Source organism: Paramormyrops kingsleyae, chromosome 15 (assembly GCF_048594095.1).
Source record: "Paramormyrops kingsleyae isolate MSU_618 chromosome 15, PKINGS_0.4, whole genome shotgun sequence".
Lineage (NCBI taxonomy): Eukaryota > Metazoa > Chordata > Actinopteri > Osteoglossiformes > Mormyridae > Paramormyrops > Paramormyrops kingsleyae.
The window spans coordinates 20,473,262-20,497,628 of NC_132811.1; the positions used below are offsets into that span (position 1 = coordinate 20,473,262).

General features: G+C 40.5%; 2 protein-coding genes across 5 annotated transcripts in view; one reads left to right on the forward strand and one right to left on the reverse strand.

Moving 5' to 3' along the window:
- dok6 (docking protein 6) overlaps positions 1 to 12,796 on the forward strand; it is a 54,406-nt gene extending 41,610 nt beyond the window's left edge. Inside the window, exons 5-9 of one of the 3 annotated variants that reach the window (XM_023794520.2) lie at positions 3,819 to 4,008; positions 4,692 to 4,830; positions 5,124 to 5,232; positions 9,386 to 9,464; positions 10,594 to 12,796. In XM_023794520.2, the coding sequence (XP_023650288.1) occupies positions 3,819 to 4,008; positions 4,692 to 4,830; positions 5,124 to 5,232; positions 9,386 to 9,464; positions 10,594 to 10,693 (617 nt within the window). In that variant the 3' untranslated portion in view covers positions 10,694 to 12,796. The other 2 variants (XM_023794522.2, XM_023794523.2) reach the window with 2 other exon arrangements.
- Positions 12,797 to 12,838: 42 nt separating this feature from the next.
- cd226 (CD226 molecule) lies at positions 12,839 to 24,322 on the reverse strand. 2 transcript variants are annotated; one of them, XM_023794525.2, is made up of 6 exons: positions 24,170 to 24,322; positions 15,504 to 15,824; positions 15,071 to 15,409; positions 14,114 to 14,216; positions 13,744 to 13,795; positions 12,839 to 13,603 (listed from the first exon to the last, which is right to left on the reverse strand). In XM_023794525.2, exons 1-6 carry the CDS (start codon positions 24,234 to 24,236, stop codon positions 13,484 to 13,486), a joined length of 1,002 nt encoding a protein of 333 aa, XP_023650293.1. In that variant the 5' UTR covers positions 24,237 to 24,322; the 3' UTR covers positions 12,839 to 13,483. The 2 variants fall into 2 exon arrangements, with proteins under 2 accessions (XP_023650293.1, XP_023650292.1); XM_023794524.2 differs by having other exon boundaries at positions 14,114 to 14,219.
- Between the last annotated feature and the right edge of the window lie 45 nt (positions 24,323 to 24,367).

Below are 24,367 nucleotides of genomic sequence, written 5' to 3' on the forward strand. Positions count from 1 at the left end.
ACCATGTACAGCCACAGAAATGTAGCAAAATTACAGCAGCTAGATTACTAATTAAAATTAGGGCTTTTAAATAGAACCCATTCAGGGTGCTTTGTGGTTTGTGCTTCCTTCCCTGAGTGTCCAAGCTCCTCATGGCCCTGTACTCTGGGTGGATGGGTGGATGGGTGGGACAGCATGGTTACTCCGTGAGTAACGCTGTTGCTGTGCATCTCCAGGATTGGGGGTTCAAACGAAGAGTTTGGTTACTAAACACTATAAATCCATTGTAATTAAAATGTATTTTCTTTGTCAAACAGGGCTTGCATGAAAACCACTATTTTCTGTTTCACACTTTAAAATAGCACTATGAGGTTGTAATCACATTAAATATTCAAATCAGATTTTAATTTTTAAATTCTTATTACACAAATGAATTATTTTTTTCTAAAATGCAATGTATCCATGACACATTTTTGTCCAAAATGCTATGAATCCATTACATCAATAAAAATGTATTTTTTTTTTGTGAAATTGTACATGATATAATCATAAATAAGAAGCAAAACTGATCTACTTACATGACAGCCTCTGAACTTAGTATCTTATACTTCTTAAACTTTAAAAAGAAAGGATTAACCTTTTATTCTGGACAGTAAATGTAGAAGTTTGGCCTCATTGTACGGCAAGCATAGCTAAAGTGCCATATCTAGATCACAGGAGGTGTTGCTAAAGTGGGAAAATTAATTTTGGACCACTTTTTCCACTGGAATAATAATAATATAAAGCATTAAGATAGGAGTCCCCCTCCACACACACACACATGTTGGGTACACATATCTTTATGTGGACCGCTCATTCATTTCTATGGGAAAAATGCTAACGCTAACTATCTTAACCCCTACCCAGCCCTAATCATAACCAAAGTAATCAAACAAAATACTAGAATTTTTGCATTTTTAGTTTTTCTTTGCAGATTTTTAGAAAATAGAGTTTTCCTATATGGTCCCCACAAGGTAAGGTATACCTAAACCACACACGCATGCACGCTCGCACACAGCATTATTACTCCAATTCTTAGGTATTAACTGGCTCCTGGTTGGATTCAGTCTGTAAGCTTAAAGTTTATAGGATACTGAATGGCCTGTGTATGATCATGTGTGAAGTCATAGCCTATAACTTGAACTTTTATACTGTCATTCAAATTAAACAGGATAGGCTAAAAGTAAAATCACACAAACTTCATTGATGGACATTGCCTAAGAGTAGACAGTCCTTGATAAATAGTAGTAAATATTATTCATTAAAATGAAACTAAACTCACCTAATACTGTGCAGAAGGTAGCCTTGCAGACAGGAATCTTAGTTGAATGATCCTCAGTCACTAGTGAGCTCCCTATCCTTCCGGCCATCTTCGTTTTCCGCTTTAGGACTTCATCACTGGACCTTTTTAACTGTTATGAGACGCAAAATGGCTTGATCCTGCTCAGCTTTAATCCTATGAGAATAGAAAGAGTTTTTAGCAAGATCACCAGCAGTTGAAGGCTAAAGTCTGAAGTCTCTTTGGTATGTGAGCTGGCAACCGCAAGTATTTTTTACTCCGCCTGAATGTTGCATTTTCTTTACTTCCTTCCGCTTATGTTTCTTCCCACAGAAGAAACAAGCACTGGCTCCTGAATTCCATCAAAGCTATTCATTTATTTTGTTCAAAATCTTTAAAAGTATGGGGTTTCTCCGTTTCTCCGTGATGTTGATAGTCACTGGGTGCTGGCATGGAATTGTGTGCTGTGATTGGTTACCTGGAGATATAAGGCTGTGCTGAAAATCAGGAGTGGTGTTTATCACCGTTTGGGGGGATAAAGGGAATATTCAAGTCAGAGAAACATGGCAGATATAACATTTTGCATTAATCTGAATATGGAACTTTGAATATGAATGCCAAACTTCTTTTGGCAGGATTTTTTTTGTTTTAAATGGCACATTTTGGAACCAAACTCTTCTAATGTTGCCTCTACTCTGTGTGTAGAGTTTGCATGTTCTTCCTCTGTTGTGGACCTTTAAATTTCCCATAGAGTATGATTATGAGTATGTGTCTATGATCCCTATGATGGACTGGCATCCCATCCAAGGTTTTCCAAGCCTTCTGCTGCCTGGCATAGGCTCCAGGCCCCTGTCACCCTGACCAGGATAATCACTTAGAAGATATATGGTCTTATAATATTTCATAGTAAGAACATTTTAAACTAATTTACAGAATCAGAAGGAGAAAAATATTTTCATGACAGCCTGAAGAAAGATCTCATTTTGATTTTTGATCATCTGTTTAAATGCCCATGTGATATGGAACTCTGCCTTCCATACTTTTTACTTTTTTTATTCCTATATAAACTCTGCTTGCTGTACTTGATTCCTGCATAAATTCTACCCGTTGTACTTTTAACTTATTTTGCTTTCCCATTCTCATAACACGGGTAATGTTCTTTGTTTGTTTGACAAAATGAAGCTCACGTTTGCTCCTACATGGCCAGTGAGAACATGCAGTAAAACTCTGGAGTTACTTATAAGGAGGAAATCGCTTGCTTTCGTAACAACAGCACGGGGTTCATGTCTGGGAGTCGGAGTCGTGTCAGATCTGCCTTCCTACACAGGCCACTCACAGCTTGGCTCTTATGATTAAATGACATCTTTTTAATTTTCCCAAAATAGCGCAATAGAGTCACTTCCTCTCGCCAGTTCATGGCTTTCTGAAAAATTAGACACAATTAGCCAATCTGTCCTGTTTCCAGCATTCCTCTTTTCCATGAGTTTTGGTGACAGGTAGAGCAGCAGCTTTCACTGAGTTCCCCCCCTCCTCCCCCCGTCCACACACACACACACACACACACACACACAGAGGTTTGTAATTATATCTTTGTGGGTACTCTCCATTCATTTCTATGGGGAAAACACTACTCCCAACATAATTACCTTAACCCCTACCCAGCCCAAACCTTAACCATAAGTAACCAAACAAAATATGAGATTATTGGCATTTTAGTTTTTAGATTGCATATGCAGATGTTTGTGGGGACCCTATAAAATGGTCCACACAATGTCGGAATAACAGGTTTTTATCATAATTTGGGGATATTTGGTCCCCACAATGTAGTTTATACGTGACCCCTCCCCCCCAACCAAACACACACACACACACATGCACACACCCTCTCTAACTCACATTAGGTAGGTAACCACATTTCTGGGAAGCAGCTATATGCACATAAGGACATCACGCATAGATCCAAACCCAAAATTGGTGGTTCACTTGGAGCAGAACCCAGTGAACCCACATTGGGGGAATATAATGATCGCCTGATTTCCACAGGGATCCATGGCAACCGGCCATTAACACGTGTGTCCTCTCTTTAACTTCTGATTAACGGTTTACTGGAACAAGGAATCGGAACTCCTAGTAAATTCATCAGTTTCTAAGAACGACCGTCTTTATCAGTCAGTTAAATCGTTGTTCCTTGACAAAGAATTATTCTAGCACTGTATTCACCCTTTGTGTGCGTGCCAGATTTGAATTCAAGAGAAGCCTTATTATCACCCCATTGAAGGATCTTATTTGAGTCTCTCACAAAGCAAGTAGGCATGTTCTTAAGTAAATACAAAGGATCCTATTTGCTTAATTGCCAAGATTTAGATTGAATCCATTTATGACTGATAAAGAAGCATTGTATAGTACACAAGAGTGACATGATGACAGTGTTTCACTGGACACAGTGGCTTGGCTTTGTTTCCCCATGGACACACTCAGGGCGTGAATGATTGCATCACCGCCGTTACACCTGTGATTTCAGAGAGGTTCAACGTGTACCTGATGCCAACCCCGAACCTTGACATCTACGGGGAATGCACTATGCAGATCACACATGAGAACATCTACCTCTGGGATATTCACAACGCCCGGCTCAAGCTGGTCGTGTGGCCACTGAACTCCCTGCGAAGATACGGACGGGACTCCACCTGGTTCACGTTTGAGTCTGGGAGGTATGGGCCACATGCCGTGATGGGGGTACCTTTCAGGGACTTTAGCAATGTCAGGAAGTATTAGACATACGCACCTTCACAAGGCCTAGCTGTAGATTTTGCAGTTAGCAGCCTGACACGTTTCATTTATTCCATTTTTATTTATTCTAACCATTTATAACACATTTTAAATCTTTTACTTGATTCTTCTTTTCAGTAAATTATCTTTTCTGTGAGAGCTTCATTTATGTTTACACTGTAATAAAAGCTGCCATAAAAATTTATTCTTGAATCGTCTGTGAGATTCCTGTGCTTTCATGTTGAATGAATCCTAAATTACCTCCAAGACACATTTATACACATTTTTACATAAATCTGTCAGATTCCTCATGATTGCATTCTAGTCTGCTATAGTAATGGAGCTGATTTTCTGGATAGAACATTTTTTTTCCTACATCTGAAATATCAAGGGTCCTAACTATCTCCTTATGTACCTTTCAATGTTATTGCAGAAGTAAAATTTGCCTGACATTTCCTCCTGGTCAAACACGCATTCCTCTCCAGTTAAGCAAAGAAGGCATACATTTTTCATTAGATAAAACGTGTCTGAATTAAATGAGTTGGCCTGTGCATTCATCGGCGGTTGGAAAGGTTTCCGTGGGAGCACGCATAGTGTGCAATCAGCAGGCGGAATCTCATTGCAGGATGTGTGACACCGGAGAAGGCCTCTTCACATTTCAGACCAGAGAGGGGGAGATGATCTATCAGAGGGTCCATTCTGCCACGCTGTCCATCGCCGAACAGCATGAGAGGATGATGATGGACATGGAGAAGAGCTCACAGGTGGGTGGCCTCCCACATAGGCATTAGTATCTGCTCGCTCGTGAATTGTGTGGGCTTTTCCAGAAGATTCATTTGGAGGAGTGCATTGGGTGCATACAGGCCAGCACAGAAGCAGAATCCAAGAGTGGGGCTGACAAGTGTAGAAATGTACATGATTGACGCTCGAGGGTCAAACAGGAACAAACACAGAGATGACAGGTGTTGGGTCTTGAGACTGATGTCAGTGTGGGGGTTGGGGCTGCAGGATGCGAGTTAAAGTTAAATAGGACTTGCCCCTCCTTCCTGTGTTACAGGCGTACTCGAACGAGGCGACTTTATCGAAGTCGATATCTCTGCCGCGGAGTGCATACTGGCACCACATCACCCGGCAAAGCAGCGTCGGGGACATTTACCATTTCCAAGGTAAGGCGTGGAGCAGATCTCCAAGCAAAGCTTCATTTACAGCGAGCTTCTTGGCGTGAAGCCGTTACTCCTGATGATTATGTGTGTGCATAAAATATACATTTTTAAAAACCAATGTACTACACTCGCAATTCAGATTTCTTCGTTTCATTGCATATTGGATTGGCCGTCTCTCATGACCTGGTATGATGTTAGCCACCTCTCTGGGAGTGCCCGTGACCCTGCACGACTAAGCACATGGTCACTATGTGGAGAGTCTTGGTGACTCAGACCCGTCCCCCGCCTCAAGGATTCACCCGCATCATGACCTTCTTCACAGTGCTTTAATTCCCCAGGGAAGTACCAAGGACACTCCACCGTGGGGGTGAGGAACGTACCACTGTGTAGGTGTGCGCTTTCCTACCCGCAATGACTTTATTTCTGCTCTGCTACCCTGAGAGTATAAATGAGAATGACAGAGCGAGAGATCAGCGTGAGGCGTATGGGAAAGTGTGCACTGACTCACCACCTTCGACGAAGGACGAGCGCTCGTGGGGGGGGGGGGCTCACCAGCCTCATCGTGGATTCCGCCCTCAGACACTTTCATCTCAACCAATTATGGGCTTACATTGTAATGTTAGTATGAGCTTTAGTTTTTTAGGGAGATGTAATAGGCCTTAACGTGGGATTCTGGTGATTTTTTTATGAAACACTCAGTTGTATTATTCCCTCACGCACGTACACTTTTACAGAGTCTGTTCCTGCGTCCCGTGAATAAAGGCCTGTATGTTCACCAGGTCATGCTCATTTCTGTGAAATTCCTCAGGACATTTGCTTGCTGACGTGGTCGGTGGGAGGAATGTGTGTGTGTGTATGTGTGTGTGTGTCTGTGGGGGGTTGGGGGGTGCACATTCATCATTTTGGCATCTCCACTGTTAGCTTCTGAGTTGAGTAAAGATATAATGTAGGAACCATTCATCCATCTAATCAACGTGCTCTCACACAAATGCAGATGCATGGTGGCGTTACAGCACGGGCAGCTCAAATCTGATAGATACTGTATAGGAGTGCGTGGGACCTGCAAGAGGCTTTTTTACGGGAAACTGTCAGAAAATGCAAGGAGAGCTAATGCTCTTTGGGCTCGGTCCCGTCACTGTACTGCGAAAGCAGAGTGTTCAAGGGCACTGCTCACTTTATGTGTGATGGGGTCGCTGGCGAGGCAGGCCGCTTCCTTTAGGGACCTTAAAGGTGTTTCTTTCCTTTTTAACTATCAGCCCTGAGGATGGTGCCGCACAGATGTGGTGTTTGGATGAGTATGGCGGATATGAAGGAGTTTTTTTTTTTTTTAAACAACACTTTTAGAAATAACTTGCTTGTTTTAATTTGGCACTATTCTTTGATTTAAATGTATTTAAGATTTCGAAAGGAGACATACTTGGTGTAAATAATATTTAAAAATAGGGCAAACAAGAATTTACTACAACTGGACATTTAGGTTAAATGTGAAAAAATACTCATGTCTAGGTCACAATGTAGAAACACCTTCTCAGAGGTCAGGAGAGCACGGTAGACCCATGTGACATGGCCTGCTTGATTGGCTATTCACGGTTTGTTCTGTCGCTCTACATTTTTATTGATATGAAATGCAAACGTATTTTCTGACCTACTGTAAAGTTGTAATAACCCCTTGCCCTTTTGCGCTTGCTGTTCAGTGAGAGTGACAGCTAACACGGGTCAATGGAACAACAGTGGCGTTTAGCTGCTGTTTTGACATTTAGAATATTGCTAGCGATCGATATCTTATTGAAATTTGGTGACAGATATATTTGGTTAGTGCGTGTCTTTGAACATAATGAATCAGGGAAAGAAATGAATCGCCCAGGGAGGTGTGTAGGTAGGGCCCTTAATGCAGCCAAGTCGGCCCCTTGCATTTGAATGTAAAACAGGTAAATATCCTATCTGGCTTGTTCATTTCGCTGAGTCATTTTCTGCTTTGCACTAAATATCCACAAGCCCTAAAATGCAATTAAGGACCAATGTTTCTCCTCCCGTTGTGGTTTGCAGGCTGTTATTTGTTTAAATTTCCATCCAGTTAATCTCCAGTGTGCCAGCCTGCTCCAGTGAGACATCACGTATTGTTGTTCCTGAAGTTTCAATTATTGCATTAGTCATAGGCTGCACACCCCCACTCGCGCCCAGCGAAGCCCAGCGGGCTTCCAGACTGACGGGCCGCGTCAGGGGAAGGGCCACCGGCGGAACATGCGGACCTCGCAGTACCATCAGAACCCGCCACTCACCCAGCGAGCTGGTAAACATGATGACTGGGTGCATCCATGTAGATCTAACCCAAAAAACACTTTGACAAGCCCATTATGGTGAGAAAAGAAGCAACATTGTACCACGATGGTACTAGCTTTGTGCTTAAAGCTGAAATTCAGGGTTTCCCTAATCTGCAGTAATTAACATTAATAATGGTCACGTACCCATTTCATTTGGCCTTGCCTGCGAAGGCAACACATAACCCAATGCTAAGGCATTTAGCCAGTTGAAGGTTAAACACCATGAATAGAATGACATTTACACTTGATTTATTTACTAGGAAACAACCAGCTTAGCATGACCCATGCAAGCTGAATTTGTCAAGAGACTTTTCCAGAAGACATCCCACTGACAGGATCTTCGCATTCTCCTGTGAAAGTTCCCCTTGTCTGTTTTTGATTACCATGTATTTTCTGAGGGATGCGGGAGTCGTAGGCTGTGGGGTGGGATACAACCACAAAGCAGTAGCCTAGTGAAGCTGGGAAGGATGTCCTTGGGATGTGAGAGGACAGCAGAGCCCCCAGAGGACACCCAAGAGGGCAGAGTTCATCCTCTGCATCCTCACAGCCCAGGATGGACTGCAGACCTGCAGCCTGGGACCCCAGGACAACTCGCTCTTTGAAGGAAAAAATATTTACAAAGGAAGAAACCTGTGAACGGTGATAGGTAAAAGCCTGCAAGCTGAATTGGACTTGCATTTTGACTAGTCTGGTGAATGACACTAACCTGATCTGGGGCTTCGACAGTGCTGCACCGTGGGCACAGAAACCTCCGGCAAGTCTTCCTGCTGCTTACATGAGCCGCAGCACAGTCCTGAGATGTCAAGCAGGAAGCGTCAATTGCTCAAGCCATGAAAAAAGACCTTTATTTAAATCTGTCATTCTGCAGGAAGCATGGTGTGATTCTGCAGAGAGCATTTTTTTCATTGTTTCATTTATTGATGAAAGGCAAATTGCTGATCACCTAAATCTGCAAGTCTGTAGAACATGTTGAGTAAAGGAATGAGCACTAATCCTAATGAAACAGAAAGCCAGTGAAGCTGGGAATGATGGCTGGGGGATGGGGGGCACCTGCGGAAAGTGTGGGTGTTACCGATGACTCATTAGGAGCGAGGAGAGTCACACAGAGTGGTGGGGGCAGGGGCCTCGTCCGCAGTCACCTCAGCGCTCAAAAGATGGACTAATGTGACCTAAACTCCGAACCTGAGTCATGCCTCTCAAGTGGAAAGGTTGTGTAGATAGTGTGAAAAACATTAATTAAAATCGCTCTGTCTCCTGTTTTCATGGTGTGACGGTGCTGAATTCAATCTGTTGTTATTTTTTAGAGATGCAGCATAATGAAATTATGCAGGGGTCTGTGAGCCGCTCCTAGTTTTGCTTAAACTATGACTTGGTCTGTAAACAATAAGATGAGCGCGGGATGCCAGACATGGAATCACTGACTGCTGCCCTTCACAAAACCAACCATTGCCTTCAGTCTACGAGCAGCACTTTAAAATTATAATCAGATTCATCTGCAAAATACAAGCTCTCCATTAAAAGAGCTGCATTTCTGCCAAACTCTCATAAGTAAGTATTAAAGGGCATACTTAACAAATTGTGCATCGCAGTCTGGGGAATTTTCTGTCAATATATTGGACATGATTCCTAGAAAACAAAGAGACCTCACTGATATCTTTGAGAACACAGCATGCCCTAAGGATTGTATATTTTAAACAACAACAACCCATAGTGAAAGAAGCCAGCATAAATGAATGAAATTCAGTCCCATCATAACCATGGCGTGATTTATTGATGCTTTCATTTATTTTTCGCCTGTGGTGTGGATGCTGGTCATAATGACCGTGGTGAGTCAGTGATGAGTGGCAGTGGGGGCCCATCGCCCAGGGGAATGCCCGCCATGCCTGCTCTGCAGCTCCGCCCACCCCCTGCCAGGTGATTTCCCAGATGACCGGTACATATTTTATCCTGAGCACCCCTACCTGTTTACAGTGTATGAGGAACAAGAAGATTCTGAAAATGCATCTTTAAAGCACAAATGTAATTAGTGCACAAGGCCAAATACTGGCCAGCTGGTGGAGTGACGATTTAATAGAGTGCAAATGGAATGTTCATCTTACTGACGATGATGTTCATGTGTCTCCGGAAAATGGGGTTTGGGCTCTTATTGGTGGTAGTAGGGGGTCGGACTGTTCTGTTTTTATAGATCAAGCAAGACAAGTCAGACAGTTCCTCATGGTAGCCTGGCCTGAATGTGCCGCTTGCCAGCTCCTAATGAGTAAAGCCCAATAGCCGTTCCTCTGAGGTATTATCTATCAGTGTGATTAAGGCTTACCAAACTGGGAATCAGTCTGAATTAACAGAGGGAGAGAACACCCCCAAGGCAGGCAGGAACTGAAATCGATAGCTGTTCCACTGTGGGGATTTAATGTTACATTGCAGCTCTATCGTAAGCACAGAATTTAAAGCGATCAAGCTAAATAAATCAGCTATAAGTGAATAAATAAAAAGCAAATAGATAAGTGAAATGATTCATGAAACTTTTCTTCCCATTTATATGTAGAGATCAATCAGACTGAGCTAACACTGGTATTGCATGTGTTGCATTTTTTGCATTGTGCTTTTAGGAGTACTGTTATGTTCACATCCTTCTTAAAATATTTTATGATATTTCCTCTGTACCAGTTGCTTTAGCGTCATATAATAGGCATAGAAATGACACTTTTCTTAAGTATGGATTCTTTCTTTGTTACCATGGGATTAAAATCAAAATTTATTCTGGAAATCACTATTTCCTGTTTTCTAGAGAATGATGCCATAGTTTTGCAAACTTTCAGCATAATTAAACTAAAAGTAACAAAGTAACTGAATGGAATAGTGGAGTAACTTTGTAAAAAATGGACTAAAATCACTTAGAAGTATCATGTTACAGTGTTTCAATTTTTGATGTTTCTCATTTTATGAATAATTTCCCCCAAGTTTCATCTAGCAACTTAGTTGGTCAGTCACTGGAGGCCGGGCAGTGTATTCACTCTGTTATTTGATTTTTTCCCCCCCCCCTCAGGAACAAACTTGACTATGGCGTTCATACCTCGAGCACAAACTTACCCCAGTTTCCTGTCAGAGGAAAACACAGAAGAGCAGCAAGACCTAACGGAATATAAAGAAGCACGGTCTCCCTCTAGTGGCTATTCATCAAACTTTAACCCGGGACCTGTGCAGTGATGGGGCATGACGCTGGACATTGTTATAACGGAATAAAGTGATGGCTTCTGATCTGTGGGACAGAAAACAAATTTCATAGATTGTAGCCAACTTTTTTTTCTTTATTTCTTTTTTGGATAAGTATTTAACAAAATTAACTTGTCCTGGATTTTTTCCATGTGGAATTAAAGGACATTCATAATGAAAACTGCAAATTTGTGTATTTTCCTTAGATATGAAAAATATACTGAACCATGGTTGATGATTTGACCAACTTAATTATAATTGCAAAGCAATGTTGAAATGATTTCTTTATAATTTTGTCTGAGTTAATATTCTATTTTCAATAATGGTTATTTATTTCACGAAAAGAAACGTGTACAAATTTGCGAGCATTTACTTGATGCCAGTCCCCCGAATTGATGAATGCTGGAAGTTGTCCGGTCCAAACGAGCGATGAGGAACGTTGCGTCCATCGGGCTTCGGAGGATGTGGCATGAAACGTCCGGCCAGAGACGGGATATTAACGACCCAGGAGGTGAGCGGGCCCTACCGCCATTTAGCGTTACTCGATCGATGTTTATTTTATTAGCTTTGCATTATTGTTTTTATTGCGGTTTATGTACTTTTATCGGTCGCCTGGTGTCGGTATGTGTACCGCCCTGTGTTTTCCGTGACTTGGACCGGCTAAGTGTTTAAATGACCGAGAGTAAATACTATCGGCGGGCTGCATTTGAAAAGAGGACGTGCCGCCCCCCATTTCACTCCTGATACGAGAACAATTCGTCATTCTTAATAAATATGTAGCATGACACGACAAAGTGCCTTTTCATTCACACTTGGTAACCTAATAACGAGACCTATTTATGGAACGCCATTGGGGCCAAAAGCCTCTGAATCAACGCGTCACATTTGTACATCTGAAGACGTACATTTTCGACATCTTAGGACGTTCAAATTTGGGTGCGATCACTTCATCAGTTTCTGAGGGGAAACTGTACATGCAATTTAAGTAGTCCAAGTAGTGCCAAAAACGAGCCACCGAGATGCAGCGGCGAAACTACAATAAGCTGTATTTTATGTACAGTATGTACTGTATTATAGTGTATTTTACTTATACACAGTTCAGTAATTTAATTTGTACAGTACTGTAATTTGAGACGCGTTTGAAACAGCTGTACTGTATTTTAAAAGTCACCAATGTTTTTCTATAAAAAACAATGTATGGAAGCTTTAATGGTCCAAACATCTTAAAAACATGTCAGATTTCTACGTCTTAAGACGCCGAAAATGAGCGTGTGGTTCAGACGGTTTTGAGCCCAATGGCGTTCCCTACTTATTAACATTTAAAAATCGTGTTGACATTGCGGCACGAAAGCCCATTCTGACACTGCCTTTGTACTTTTGTCCAAAATGTTTTCTGTTAGCAGTTAAATGTTAGAAAATGTCTTAGGAAATGCAGTTTGTAGGGAGAGAGAAAGTCATCCCTATTCGGTCGGTCGTTAAGTAAATTTTCAGTGTACGTAATTCTTAGTTGTCTTTTTATTCCAACACATTATATGTGAGTGAATTTAACCTGGACATAGGTTTGATTAACAAAGGACGAGCCCTTCTAAGAAAGGTTTTTAATACTCAGTATGCAAAGGGATGAGAAACAGCCAAAGGAATGGCGATTTAAATGCAAAATTGAAAGTGAAACCTGCATTTACCATACTAATTTTCAAAATATTCAATTTTTTCAGTTAAGCAACTATGTACCAGAAGTCCCATCTTTGTATGGTTGCTCTAATATTTACAGAGATGCATCAATGCATTAGAATATAATATTGGGATTTAGAGACACAGGGGATTTATCTGTGTTCATAATATTCACATCATATCATGGTAAAGATTGTGTGTCTGTCTTTTCACAGCTGATCTGTTTTGTGGCAGTTATTTTTTTCTTCCCTGTTGTATTGTAAGTTTTGCTGAAAAAAATCCATCATGGTAGACCATCAGGCAGTCCAGCTCTTTATTTCTCCTGTGTCATTTTTTTGGATGGAAAGAATAAAACAAACGATTTACACCTGGCTCATCCTTAATGCAAAAACCTCACAAAGGCCACATACTGTATACGTCATTTTTATTGGGGGTATTTTAATGCATTTATTAGTTACATTTTACATATGAAATATATTTTAATATGAAACAAGGTCACTGGGTCAGAGGGTACTTCCAATGAGCCCAGTATTCCGCATGAACACGGTCAAATGAGGGAATAAAAATAGCAATACATGGGTACATTGAACATGCTACTGCAGGATCTGCCCATTGTGGCCAGCAGGGAGCGCCAGCCGCATTCCCATCCTGCTCTGCGGTGCCTCTACCCTCACGCAATTGGGCCGTTTTATACTTGGCCTTTTCAAAGTGAGCTCTCTGCATCAGAGTATGATAGTGGAGCAGGGCAGCAGTTTATAAATACGTGACTCTCAGGATTTCGTACTCAGCAATTTTTTGCTCCACATTTGATGCTCGTTAATTCCCCGTGTGCTCAAGTAATTTCAAAGAACTTGTGTTGGAAGTGAATTCAAACTACACTCTAACATGGGATTAGTATCTGTGATGACATCCGCCACACAAACCTGTTTCTGAATTCAGGAATAATCATACCTTCACTCAACCAATGATATACTGAGGCCATGCTTGAGAAGAACATAAATTATCAGTGAAACTGAACCTTCCGGCTCAGGAGCAATGTAGGCCGCTGCCTTCTATGTCTTTCTCTTCGTCTGGCGTGGTTGAGTCATGATGTTGCAGTAGATTGGATCTTGACGTTTGGTCCGTTTCTTCATCTTCTTGGGAACCCCTGATGGTTCGTAGTTGTTGAGCAGCTACAGACATATTTCAGAGAGGATTTTAGGAGCTTGAACATCGTATTTCCCAGCGAAAAAGTAACATCTTGTTTATAGGTGTGTGTCTCTTTGCATGTTTGTTTATATATTCAAGCAGAAAGTTCAAACATTGTACTTACACTTCTTTGAAGAGGATGAGACTTGACCCTGACTTTGGCTCTGCGCTTTTTCCTGGAACAGGAAAGAGGTTTGAACTCAGTAGCTTGTTTGATAAAAGACGCAGCGAGCTGGCTTGGGGGCAGAGGCTTGAAGCAGGGGACACTGCATTAGCATGAAGTTAAAAACTGGACATTTGTTTTGGAGAAAAGAGGCACGGCAAGGTGTGCTGTGAAGGTGGAGATTCAGTTCCCACGTTTCTACAGTGACATAGGCTACCTTCAAATGACCATACAAAGAAGTCAGTCTATGTTTTGCAAAATGATGCAGCACTTCAAAGGAATGGAAGGAGAATAGTAACAATTAATACACTTAACCGGCAGAAGGTCCTACCTGTGCCAGAAGAACATCACTGCAATCACTACCAGTGACACCAGAACAAGTCCAGCTGCTCCAGCTCCGATGTAGATCATGTGCTGAACGGTCAGGTTACCACCTACTATAACGAGAATAAAAACGCCAGCGCTTATTTCGATATCTAAAGCGCATCATTGATGTTCTACTCAACAACAGAGCTTAATGTAAAAAGTGAAAACTATCAGCCATGTTGAACCCGTTGAGTTCTTTTTTTTGTTTAAATCACATTGATTTTATATTGTTTTATATTGCGCTGTCTAGCTGTGAAGCTTCTCAGTACAGACGTTCCTCTACTTACGAACTTTCAGACATACGAGGACTACAAGTCCAAATTGTGTTCATTGGGCTCCCGTTTCCTGTCCGCAACATCAATTTTTTTTTCTGCATGCCGATTCCGCCTAGTACAACTTCTGGCCGCTACTCCCACCACGCAGCCGCGTTGCGTGCGTATTCCCAGCATCCTAGTTCTTTGTACTTGTGTAAATGTGATGTTGAATAACGGACTTACGAACATTTCAAGTTATGAATGGCCGTTCGGAACGTAACTCATTCGTAAGTAGAGGAGCGTCTGTATTGTGATTTGGACACTAATAAGGCAGTGTGTGTGTATTATATTTATATCTACAAGTGCATTTAGTAAGAAGACCAGCATTTAAGTTGCTCTGTCTCAACTATGCCACATCCTGTGAGGTGCAGCCTCAAAGCTGTGTAGTGTAAAGACACTATGGTTCTTCTGGGTTGCCAGGATGGTTATGTGTCAGCATGCCTCAGTTTGACTTAGAGTAATTTGATTTAGGAAAAAAATGTGCAGGTAGCTTGCAAACAGACTTTGTTTAGTTAATCTTGATTATGATCCATTATTGTAAATGGATAATAGAAACTGGGAACTTCCTTAAAGACAAATCATGACACACTTGGGATGTTCATGCTCACCCCCTTCAGAAACAGTCAGCAATGTGGTTTGGCCCACAACTTCCATATCAAATAAGCAGCGATAGAGGCCACCGTCTTCCTCAGTCACGTTGGTGAGCTGCAGACTGGCATTCAGAATGCTGTTACAGCTGACGTGGGCCAAGTCCTTATAGCTGATGGCCTTGAGGCTGCTGCCGGCCAGGCTCTGGCACTGAGCCATGGTCTGGACCTTCCTCCCTCTCACCATCTCAAATACCACATGCTGGAGTGTTCTGTTGCTTAGATGGTTGCAGCTAATCGTGACATTACCACCTTTCTTAACTCTGATGCTTGTGTCAACTTTGCTTTCATCAAAGTCCACTGCAAGACAAAGGACACAGTGGTTGACGGCCCAGAAAAGTAATTTAAAAATGTATTTTCAGTGAACAGTCAAAGTGAACATTTTGTGAAGTACCTGCTTTTTTCACAAAGACATTGTTGGTCCATGATCCTAATGGAAATGACTGTATGGAGCAGTGGTACTGGCCAACATCTCGCTCGGTAACATTTCTCAGGGAGATACTTCCGTCCATCGGAGATGACTTGAGGAACTTCACCCTTCCTGTGTAACCACTGGATATGTTCATTCCATGTATGGGGTGATAAACAGCAAATGTCCTCAGTTCCCTCTTCCAGGAAACCATGGTGAAGTTTCCACTCCAGGGGCAAATGCAGTCCAGAGTCATTCCTTCCTCCAGCTTCACAACCAAACCCTGAGCCATCAGGAGATGAACAACTGTGGTGCAGAATAAAAGCTTTGAATGCACAGTAGATTACATTAAACAGTAAACCGTAACACACCAAATTAAACTAGATTTGTCTATTTAAAAATACATTTTAAAATAAAGGGAACCTATGTATTGGTTTATTTTATTATTGTCTATTATTCTTGTTTGATTTTTATTACCAAAGCACTCAGAATCTGTTTCCATGCTGAAATCTTAACTACAGCTGTATTTCATATTGCTACTCAAACCACACCTCATTCGCTACGCAACACTTTAATCAATAAATATTAACTGTCCTTCACTCAATCCGTAGAGCATAACCCTGATTTCACAGAAATACAGGAGGACTTAATTTTAGAACTGAAAACTTAATTTAAAAAGTTGTTTACATATATAATAGACACATAATAATAATAAAAATCATTATTATTGTTGTTGGTATTGACCAAGACCTCACTTCAAACCATGTTTCTTTAAGAAGAGTTGAGACATCAAGGCAAAGTAGGTCTTGATATTAATGTCAAACAGAAGCAACAGAAAATCCCTTAAGAAAAACAGTGAAAAACAGTACATCGATCCCTCTTGAGCCCTAGCACCGAAGACCTTTCTTACCACTTCAATGACTTCAGCCTTAAAGATAGGTACGTCCAGCTCTACTTCCTCCGAGGAAGGCATATCAGTGTCAATCAAGAGGGAATCAGTTACTAACTAAACTTTCTGTTTGTTTACTAGAACCTGTACGTATGAGAAATAACCAAATTTACCTTTGAAGCAAATTTACCAAGTTGCCATATGTATGTGCTTTAGTTTTGTCTTCTGGGACTTTTGAAGCTTAATCTAGACCCCAGCTGCCTGACCACATACCCTACAGTTTTACAGGATCACCTACACATCTCCATCTTCACTTTGAATATAGCACTTGCCAAAACACTGAATGACTCTCTCCGGACTGGAGTAAGTCTGGCCCATGTGCTTTTCTGTTAAGCACTATGCTTGACAATTGAAAACACCAGCACTCTCCTCTTCCTGTCATCAGGTTTTTTCCTTTACCTTTTTCCTTAAGCAAGTTTTGCACCTTCCAAATACTTCTGCACTCGGGGACATTAATAAAAGCAAAGCAGTAACCATAGCATAGCATGCAGCAGATTCGTTTCTGGTAATTCGGGTATAACAGATGTCTTACAGAGCATCTTTTGCAACAAAAGGACTTTACAAAAAAAAACCTACCTTCTAGTCATTAAAATTATACACTCTCTATCTTTGCAGACTAAAAAACCCATGGCTTTAATGTATGCCTGCAGTATTATTTTTAAAAGTATATAAATTTGAGTGCATTCTGCAAGCACTATTAAAGTTAATATTTAGTGGTTCAGGTGGTCTCCAAAACTGAAAACAGCCAGAGTTTCATTTTCCTGTTTTCACAGTGGTGTTCTTAGCATGCAATAGCTTATTAACCCGCCCCCCCTCTTTCTATAGTATGTGGTCTTGCGGTCTTGAGTCTGGAAAACCCCCCAACATTTCTCTTTACAGCAGTTATAGTGATACCTGTCCCCCACCTGTAGCATCTGCAAACCATCTGAGGTCCCACAACATAAATGATTACTACTGTACAGCCCTACTAACTACATCAGCAGACACGAATGAAAATTGGTGGTTTTATTTCCATTTACAATCTGTAAAGTCTGTTGTAATCATATTGACTAAACTGTGGATCATTGTTCATTGCGGTGTCACAGAATGCTTTCAATGATTATATCTCACAAGACTTAGGTATTCTTTTCTCACTCAAACCCCAGCATCGGGCAATTTTATATAATAGTTTTTATCTTTATATTATTTTCAATTCCCATTTAAAATTCAGTTTACTTTTATTTAGTTTCAGTGTGATTTTATTTGTTTTTATTTTGAAGATACATTTCTGTTTAGTTTTTATATTTTGTCATTTTATATTTTAGTTTCAGTTTGTTCTAGTAATTGTATTTCTAGGGTTAGATTGAAAGTTGTACAGCAGGAAAGCTTGTGTAATATGTGTAATACACTTTTCCAGCCTTAAGTTAGGATAGGAACAATAACTTAACTTTTATCCTAAAGTTAGGATGTGAACAGCGCTAGGACGGAACAGACAAAATGCAATTAATTGCATTCATGCAATTCATGCATTGAATTTAATTGGCTAAGAGAGATCAATCTGTTGTGACTTATTTTGCAATGCAACCAATCAGATGTTACATTTTGTTTAGAGCCTGCAAAGCTAGTTTCATGGGTAACTGACAGAAAATGTTAATGGTTGCTGGTATCATTTAAATTCAAATGGTAATTTAAACAATCATTTAAATAACAATTTAAACATTTATTTAAATGGAGTGCCAAAAATGACTGTATGTGTGACTGAGTGTGCACCAAATGCAATGTACATTAAATAAATGTATATTTTATATACATTCTATATTATAAATTTCACTTTTATATTATAAACGACTAGCTCAGGTTAAATCGGTACATTTCTTTATCTTTCCAATAATTGAGTAAAGACAAAACATTATGACCACCCCCCCGTGAAACAAATAGTTCTGTCTCATAAAAATGGTGCATGTCTGGGATATTTGACGGAAAGCTACCATTCGGTACTCATACTCGACTTGTTGAATGTTGAATGCAAAAGAAATGGTTAGGGATAAAGAACAGAGTGACTGACGAGGGCCAAACGGTTATGGCCAGGGGACTGCATCAGAGCATCTCAGAAATGGCAAGGCTTGTGGGCTCATGGTCAGCTGTAGTGAATAATGTAATAATTAATAATGTAATAAGTGGTGTGAGGAGGGAAAACACGATTCACATGATACATTCTACAACTGAATGTTTATTATTATTAGAGGCTGTCATGTTACAGACCATAAAGGCAGGATTTCTCCATTATGTCCTGTTTACATCTTCAGGCTTCTCCATTTTCATAATTACTATATGATATATGCATATTTCAAGTCTGTCACAGACCTCCATCGGTGGATACAATTAACCTGTCCCTTCACTACATTCCCCAACATCTGAATTCCTGAGACTTCAGCTCAGCCTTCAATATTGTTCCACTGCTTCTCTACAGCAAACTGACTGAGCTAGCGGTTGCCCCCAGCTCTGTCAGTAAATATCCATCAGGAAGCAGTATGAAAGGCTGCCCCCCCCCCCACCAGTCTGACCCTATGGCCGTCAGCACAGGATCCCCCCAGGGCTGTGTACTCTAGCCCCTCCTGTTTTCACTTTACAAAAATGGCAGCACCTCTGCAGACAAGTCCATCAAGATCGTAAAGTTTGCAGATTACACAACAGTAGTGGGACTCATTTCTAGGGCTTGGCAATATATCGATGAAATATTTTATCGTGATTATAAAAATATCGCTATCAATTTGAATACTGTATTTTACACAAATTCCATCAAGGTATGAGTCTGTTTTTGGCATAATTTATCATTATACCCGTCACATGCTCCATAACTATTATTAAAACAATTTGGTTGTCATAATCAGGAAAACTCAAAATCATCAGTCATATTTTACTGTTGTTATGAATTTTTGAGAATATTGTAATAAATACCAATATAATGAAAATCTCTGAAAATATTGTGATATCATTTTTAGGGCATATCGCCCAGCCCTAGTCAAGCCTGTTCCTTGGAGCGAACAGCGCGGCAGTCAGAGAAAAAAAGCAAGCAAAAGAATGTACTGTTTGCGTTTCCTAGTGTATGTTTTATTAAAATTAGATTTAATAAATTGTTTTTTTTTTACTCAGTTTAATAGCCCTACCAGGGGAGAAGCCCTTCTTGATCTTGTTTTCTCTAATAACCAGGATAGGATTGGAAAATTAGAGGTTTTAGAACCATTGGACGGTAGTGATCATAACATGGTTAAATTCGAGGTTAATTTTAGTGTCAGAAGAGCAAAGTCAAAATTAAACGTATACAATGTTAGGAAGGCTAACTTTAATGGTATGAGACGGAAACTAGAAACTGTAAACTGGACGCAGTTAAATAGCAAAACAGTTGAAGAGGCATGGGAATTTTTTAAAAGCACATTGTTGCAAGTGCAAGAGGACTTTATACCTGTTTCCAGCAAAACTAAATGTAGGAAACGACAACCAAGGTGGTTTACTAAGGAAATTAAAAATAAAGTCAGGAGGAAAAGGGCTCTGTTCCACAATTGGAAAATAACTAATGATTTCAAAATTAAGCAGAAGTATCTAAGTCTACAGGTAGAGTTAAAAAATAACATTAGACTGTCCAAGAGGAATGTAGAAAGAAAAATTGTATTGGAGGCTAAGAATAACAATAAAAGTTACTTCCAATACTTTAACTCCAAAAGAGCTCAAAAAGCTGAAATCTCTAATTTGCAGGATAGTAAGGGCCTTATATTTGATAATGAAATTGATATAGTAAATGAGTTTAACGATTATTTTTCACGGGTGTTCACAGTAGAGAACACAAGTATCTTACCACCAATTAGTACAAATACAGTGTCGTCTATGACCATTATATGTATAACTGAGGCTGATGTGGTACTAAGCCTAGCTAAACTCAAAATAAATAGATCGCAGGGCCCTGATGGCATCTTACCTATAGTTATAAAAGAGATGAGGGATATTATTAGCCAACCATTAACTTTAATATTCCAGAAATCGTTATCTGCGGGTGTGGTACCTTCAGATTGGAAGCATGCTAATATAACACCCATATTCAAAAAAGGGGATAGAAGTAATCCAGCAAACTATAGGCCAATCAGTAACTAGCATTACTGGAAAAAAAATGGAAGCTATAATCCAAGTGAAAATGGTAGATTACCTGGATGCAAATAACATTCTGAGGGATAGCCAACATGGATTTAGGAGAGGTAGATCCTGTTAAACAAATCTACTTGAATTCTTTGAGGAAGCCACAAGTGAAATTGATCACAAAAAGGCCTACGATGTGATCTACTTAGATTTCCAGAAGGCCTTTGATGTTGTCCCCCACAAACGGCTCCTGCTAAAGCTCAAAGCTGCAGGGATTTTAGGAACTGTGTCAGCTTGGATCGAAAACTGGTTAACTGACAGGAAGCAGCTAGTACTTATTAGAGGCACAATGTCACAGTGGGCCTGCGTTCATAGTGGGGTACTGCACAGTTCAATTTTAGGACCACTACTGTTCCTAATTTACATTAATGATATTGACACCAATACATACAGTAAACTGGTTAAATTTGCAGACGACACCAAGGTGGGTGGTGTAGCAGATACTGATCTAGCAGCACAGAGGCTACAATGGGATCATGATTTAATTAGCGACTGGGCTGATACTTGGCAGATGAAATTTAACACAGATAAATGTAAGGTAATCCATGCAGGGAGCAGAAATATAAAGTAAAGATATTTTATGGGATCCACTGAAATAAAGGTAGCTGATTATGAGAAAGATCTCTGTGTGTATGTTGATGCTTCCATGTCCCACTCTCGCCAGTGTGGGGAAGCAATAAAAAAGGCCAATAGAATGTTGGGTTATATCTCTAGGTATGTGGAGTTCAAGTCAAGGGAGGTGATGTTACATTTATATAATTCCTTGGTAAGACCCCACCTAGAATATTGTGTGCAGGTTTGGTCACCATACCTCAAGAAGGACATTGCTGCCTTAGAAAAGGTGCAACGGAGAGCTACAAGAATGATTCCTAGTCTTAGAGGAATGTCTTTTGAGGAGAGGTTAGCTGAGCTGAATCTGTTTAGCCTTGAGCAAAGGAGACTAAGGGGGGACATGATCCAGGTCTATAAGATTCTAATGGGTCTGGATGCTGTTCAACCAAATGGCTATTTCAATATTAGTTTAAATAGTAGAACTCATGGCCATAAGTGGAAATTAGCGGGAGAACATTTTAAAACAAATTTGAGGAAGCACTTCTTTACACAACGTGTAGTTAGAGTATGGAATAGTCTTCCTGCTACTGTAGTGGAAGCTAAAACCATGGGTTCCTTTAAATCAGAGCTAGATAAGATTTTAACAACTCTGAGCTATTAGCTAAGTTCTCCCCAAACGAGCTTGATGGGCCGAATGGCCTCCTCTCGTTTGTAAATTTCTTATGTTCTTATTTCACTTTGCAGTTCATTCAATTTATCACCTTTTTAATGTTCTGTTTATGAGCAATTTTAAGGGAATTTTAAGCAAAAAAGGAGCATTGAAGAAAATAAATATTGAATTATATTGTGACAATTATCAATATCATTTGATATGAAAAATATTATGATAAAACATCGCCCAGTCATACTCATTTCCAATAACGATGAGACCTCCTAACGCAAAGAAGGGGGCCATCTTGCCACATGGTGTGCCAGCAACAACCCACTCTCTTGTGTTCAAGAGAGTGGAAATGAAAGTCAACTCTGTCGCCAACCCACTGCCTGCCTTCCCCCGGAAAATAACAGCCAAGTCGGTTCTATGGTTGTCATTCAAATTCCTGGGGACCAACATCACCAACATAATGAAGTAGGACATGCAAGTCACCTCCATCACCAAAAACAGCCCAGAAAAAGCTATTCTTCCCACGCCATCTCAAGAAGCTCAACATCTCCCAACGCATCCTACTGAACTTCTACTCTGCCATCATTGAGAGTGTAGTGACGCCCTCCATTACCATCTGGTTTCCTGCTGCCTCCTCCCACTTCAAGACCAGTTAACGACGTGTGGTCCACTCAGCTGAGAAAATCATTGGCTGTTGGCTGCCAACACTAAAAGACCTGATCGCCGCCAGGGCGTAGAGGAGAGCTGGGAAGATTCAAGTACATCATGACGTCAAGTGCATCTTCCCCTCATGGTTTACCTGCATTATCATTTCAATCTGCATTACAACTAATAACCAGTTTTTTGGTACTTGCACTAGTTCTGATCTTACATCTATTGTCAAGACGTCTTGTACTGTCCTTTGAATAATTCTCTTGTGTAAATTTTTGTATTCCTTTTATTTGTGTTCCTATTTTTACAGTGTTCTGTGAAGTGTTGTTCCTGTATGTCTTTTAATATCGTTACGTACTTCATATCTGGCATCAAACCACAAACAGTTCTGTTCATTCAATAATGTTCCTACATACTGGCGTTAAAGTGAGATTCTGATATATTCAAATATTATTATTTAGTCTTTTTTCTCAGGTCGACTTTGCAAATGAAGGCTTTCCTAAAATGAGTCACTAGTCTCGTGAAGGATGGCTGAAGGCTGTAACCTAAAGCTCTGAGCATCACGAATGCATCTGCAATGGTGAAACAGCCTCAGTGTGTGACTCTCAGGAGATGCGAACTGTTCTTCTTTGAATTGGTTCTGGTCTCTGCTAATGTGCTGCGATTCTCATTTGCATTTGCCGATATTTGGCATCGGTTTTTGGGGTCCCTGTGTGTGGCAGGGTTACAGTGAGCTGAGGAGCACGTACATTACTGTACAGAGTGACCTACTTACTACAGCACAGCACTGGATAAACAAACACTCTTAAGATGATTAATGTAAAAAGTTACACAGTCAGTAGGGAAAAATGGACTGAACCTCTGAGTAAACCAGTTTAATGATGGTATGTACTCTCTGTGCGGAATCTTATGAGAAATTTAGATACAAACCACAGGCAGCACCATGATATGAAAATGAGCAATAACCTAAACTGAATTTGTCAAATGAAGCTCACATGAGCAGCATTATTCCCGATCATAAAAAGAAGAGAGAGGAGTGGTGATGTGGCGAGAGCTTCAGCTTATGGCTGCCCCAAGCCAGCGATCAGAGCACAGCAGCAGCCACACTCTCCCCTGGGGCGACTGAACACAGTGAGATTAAGTGGGAGCCACAATCGAGCTGCAGTGATGACCTGGATACACCTGCACTGTGTGATGCCTCAGCTGATAACGGCATCCTGCTGCAAACGGTGTTTAATGAAGTGAGAGATGGCGGGTGAAAATAAGCTGAAGTCAGGCAATAAAAAAAACACTTAAAAATAAGAAGCTTTAAATAAACACCACCACCAAAGCACAAGGACTGAAGCTCAGACAAAGGTTTGCTCTCCTCACACACACACATTCGAAAGGTAATGGGTAATGTCTTCAAAGTTCTAAACTTAACAATGACCCCATGCGCCCAGAAACACAAAAAGCCACCAAGGAAATGCCCCCCCATGAGGAAGCCACTTGTTAGCCTAAAGTAAAAACATATTCTTTTTTTCAGGAAAAAGTCTGGGTAAGAAATTTTGCTCAAAGGTATTCCTAGAGCTCTCAGTATAAAAAAAAAGAAAATGGTATAGCAAAACAAATCAAAATTGCTTTCAGGGTAAAAGAGTTTATAATATTATTATGAAGAAAAAGAAACATTACCTGTAAGTAAACTGAGGAAGATGATATGTACCATGGAGTACCAGTAATCCTTTTTCAAAGCATCCATCTTACTTCTCTGAGCAAGAATGAATACAGCATTGATGAGTATAGAGGCACTTCCTGTTTGAGCTACAGAGAGGCGTTTCAGCAAGACAGCCGTGGCAGCAGACAATGATACACATTAGTGTCTAACCACGC

Bases quoted from the DNA above. Each gene is read 5' to 3' on its own strand.
- cd226 (XM_023794524.2), bottom strand. From the start codon at position 24,236: ATGGATGCTTTGAAAAAGGATTACTGGTACTCCATGGTACATATCATC. The intron at 15,825-24,169 runs GTAATGTTTCTT...TCTGCACCACAG, and splicing joins CTTCCTCAGTTTACTTACAG to TTGTTCATCTCCTGATGGCT. The intron at 13,604-13,743 runs GTAAGTACAATG...ATATGTCTGTAG, and splicing joins CTCATCCTCTTCAAAGAAGT to CTGCTCAACAACTACGAACC.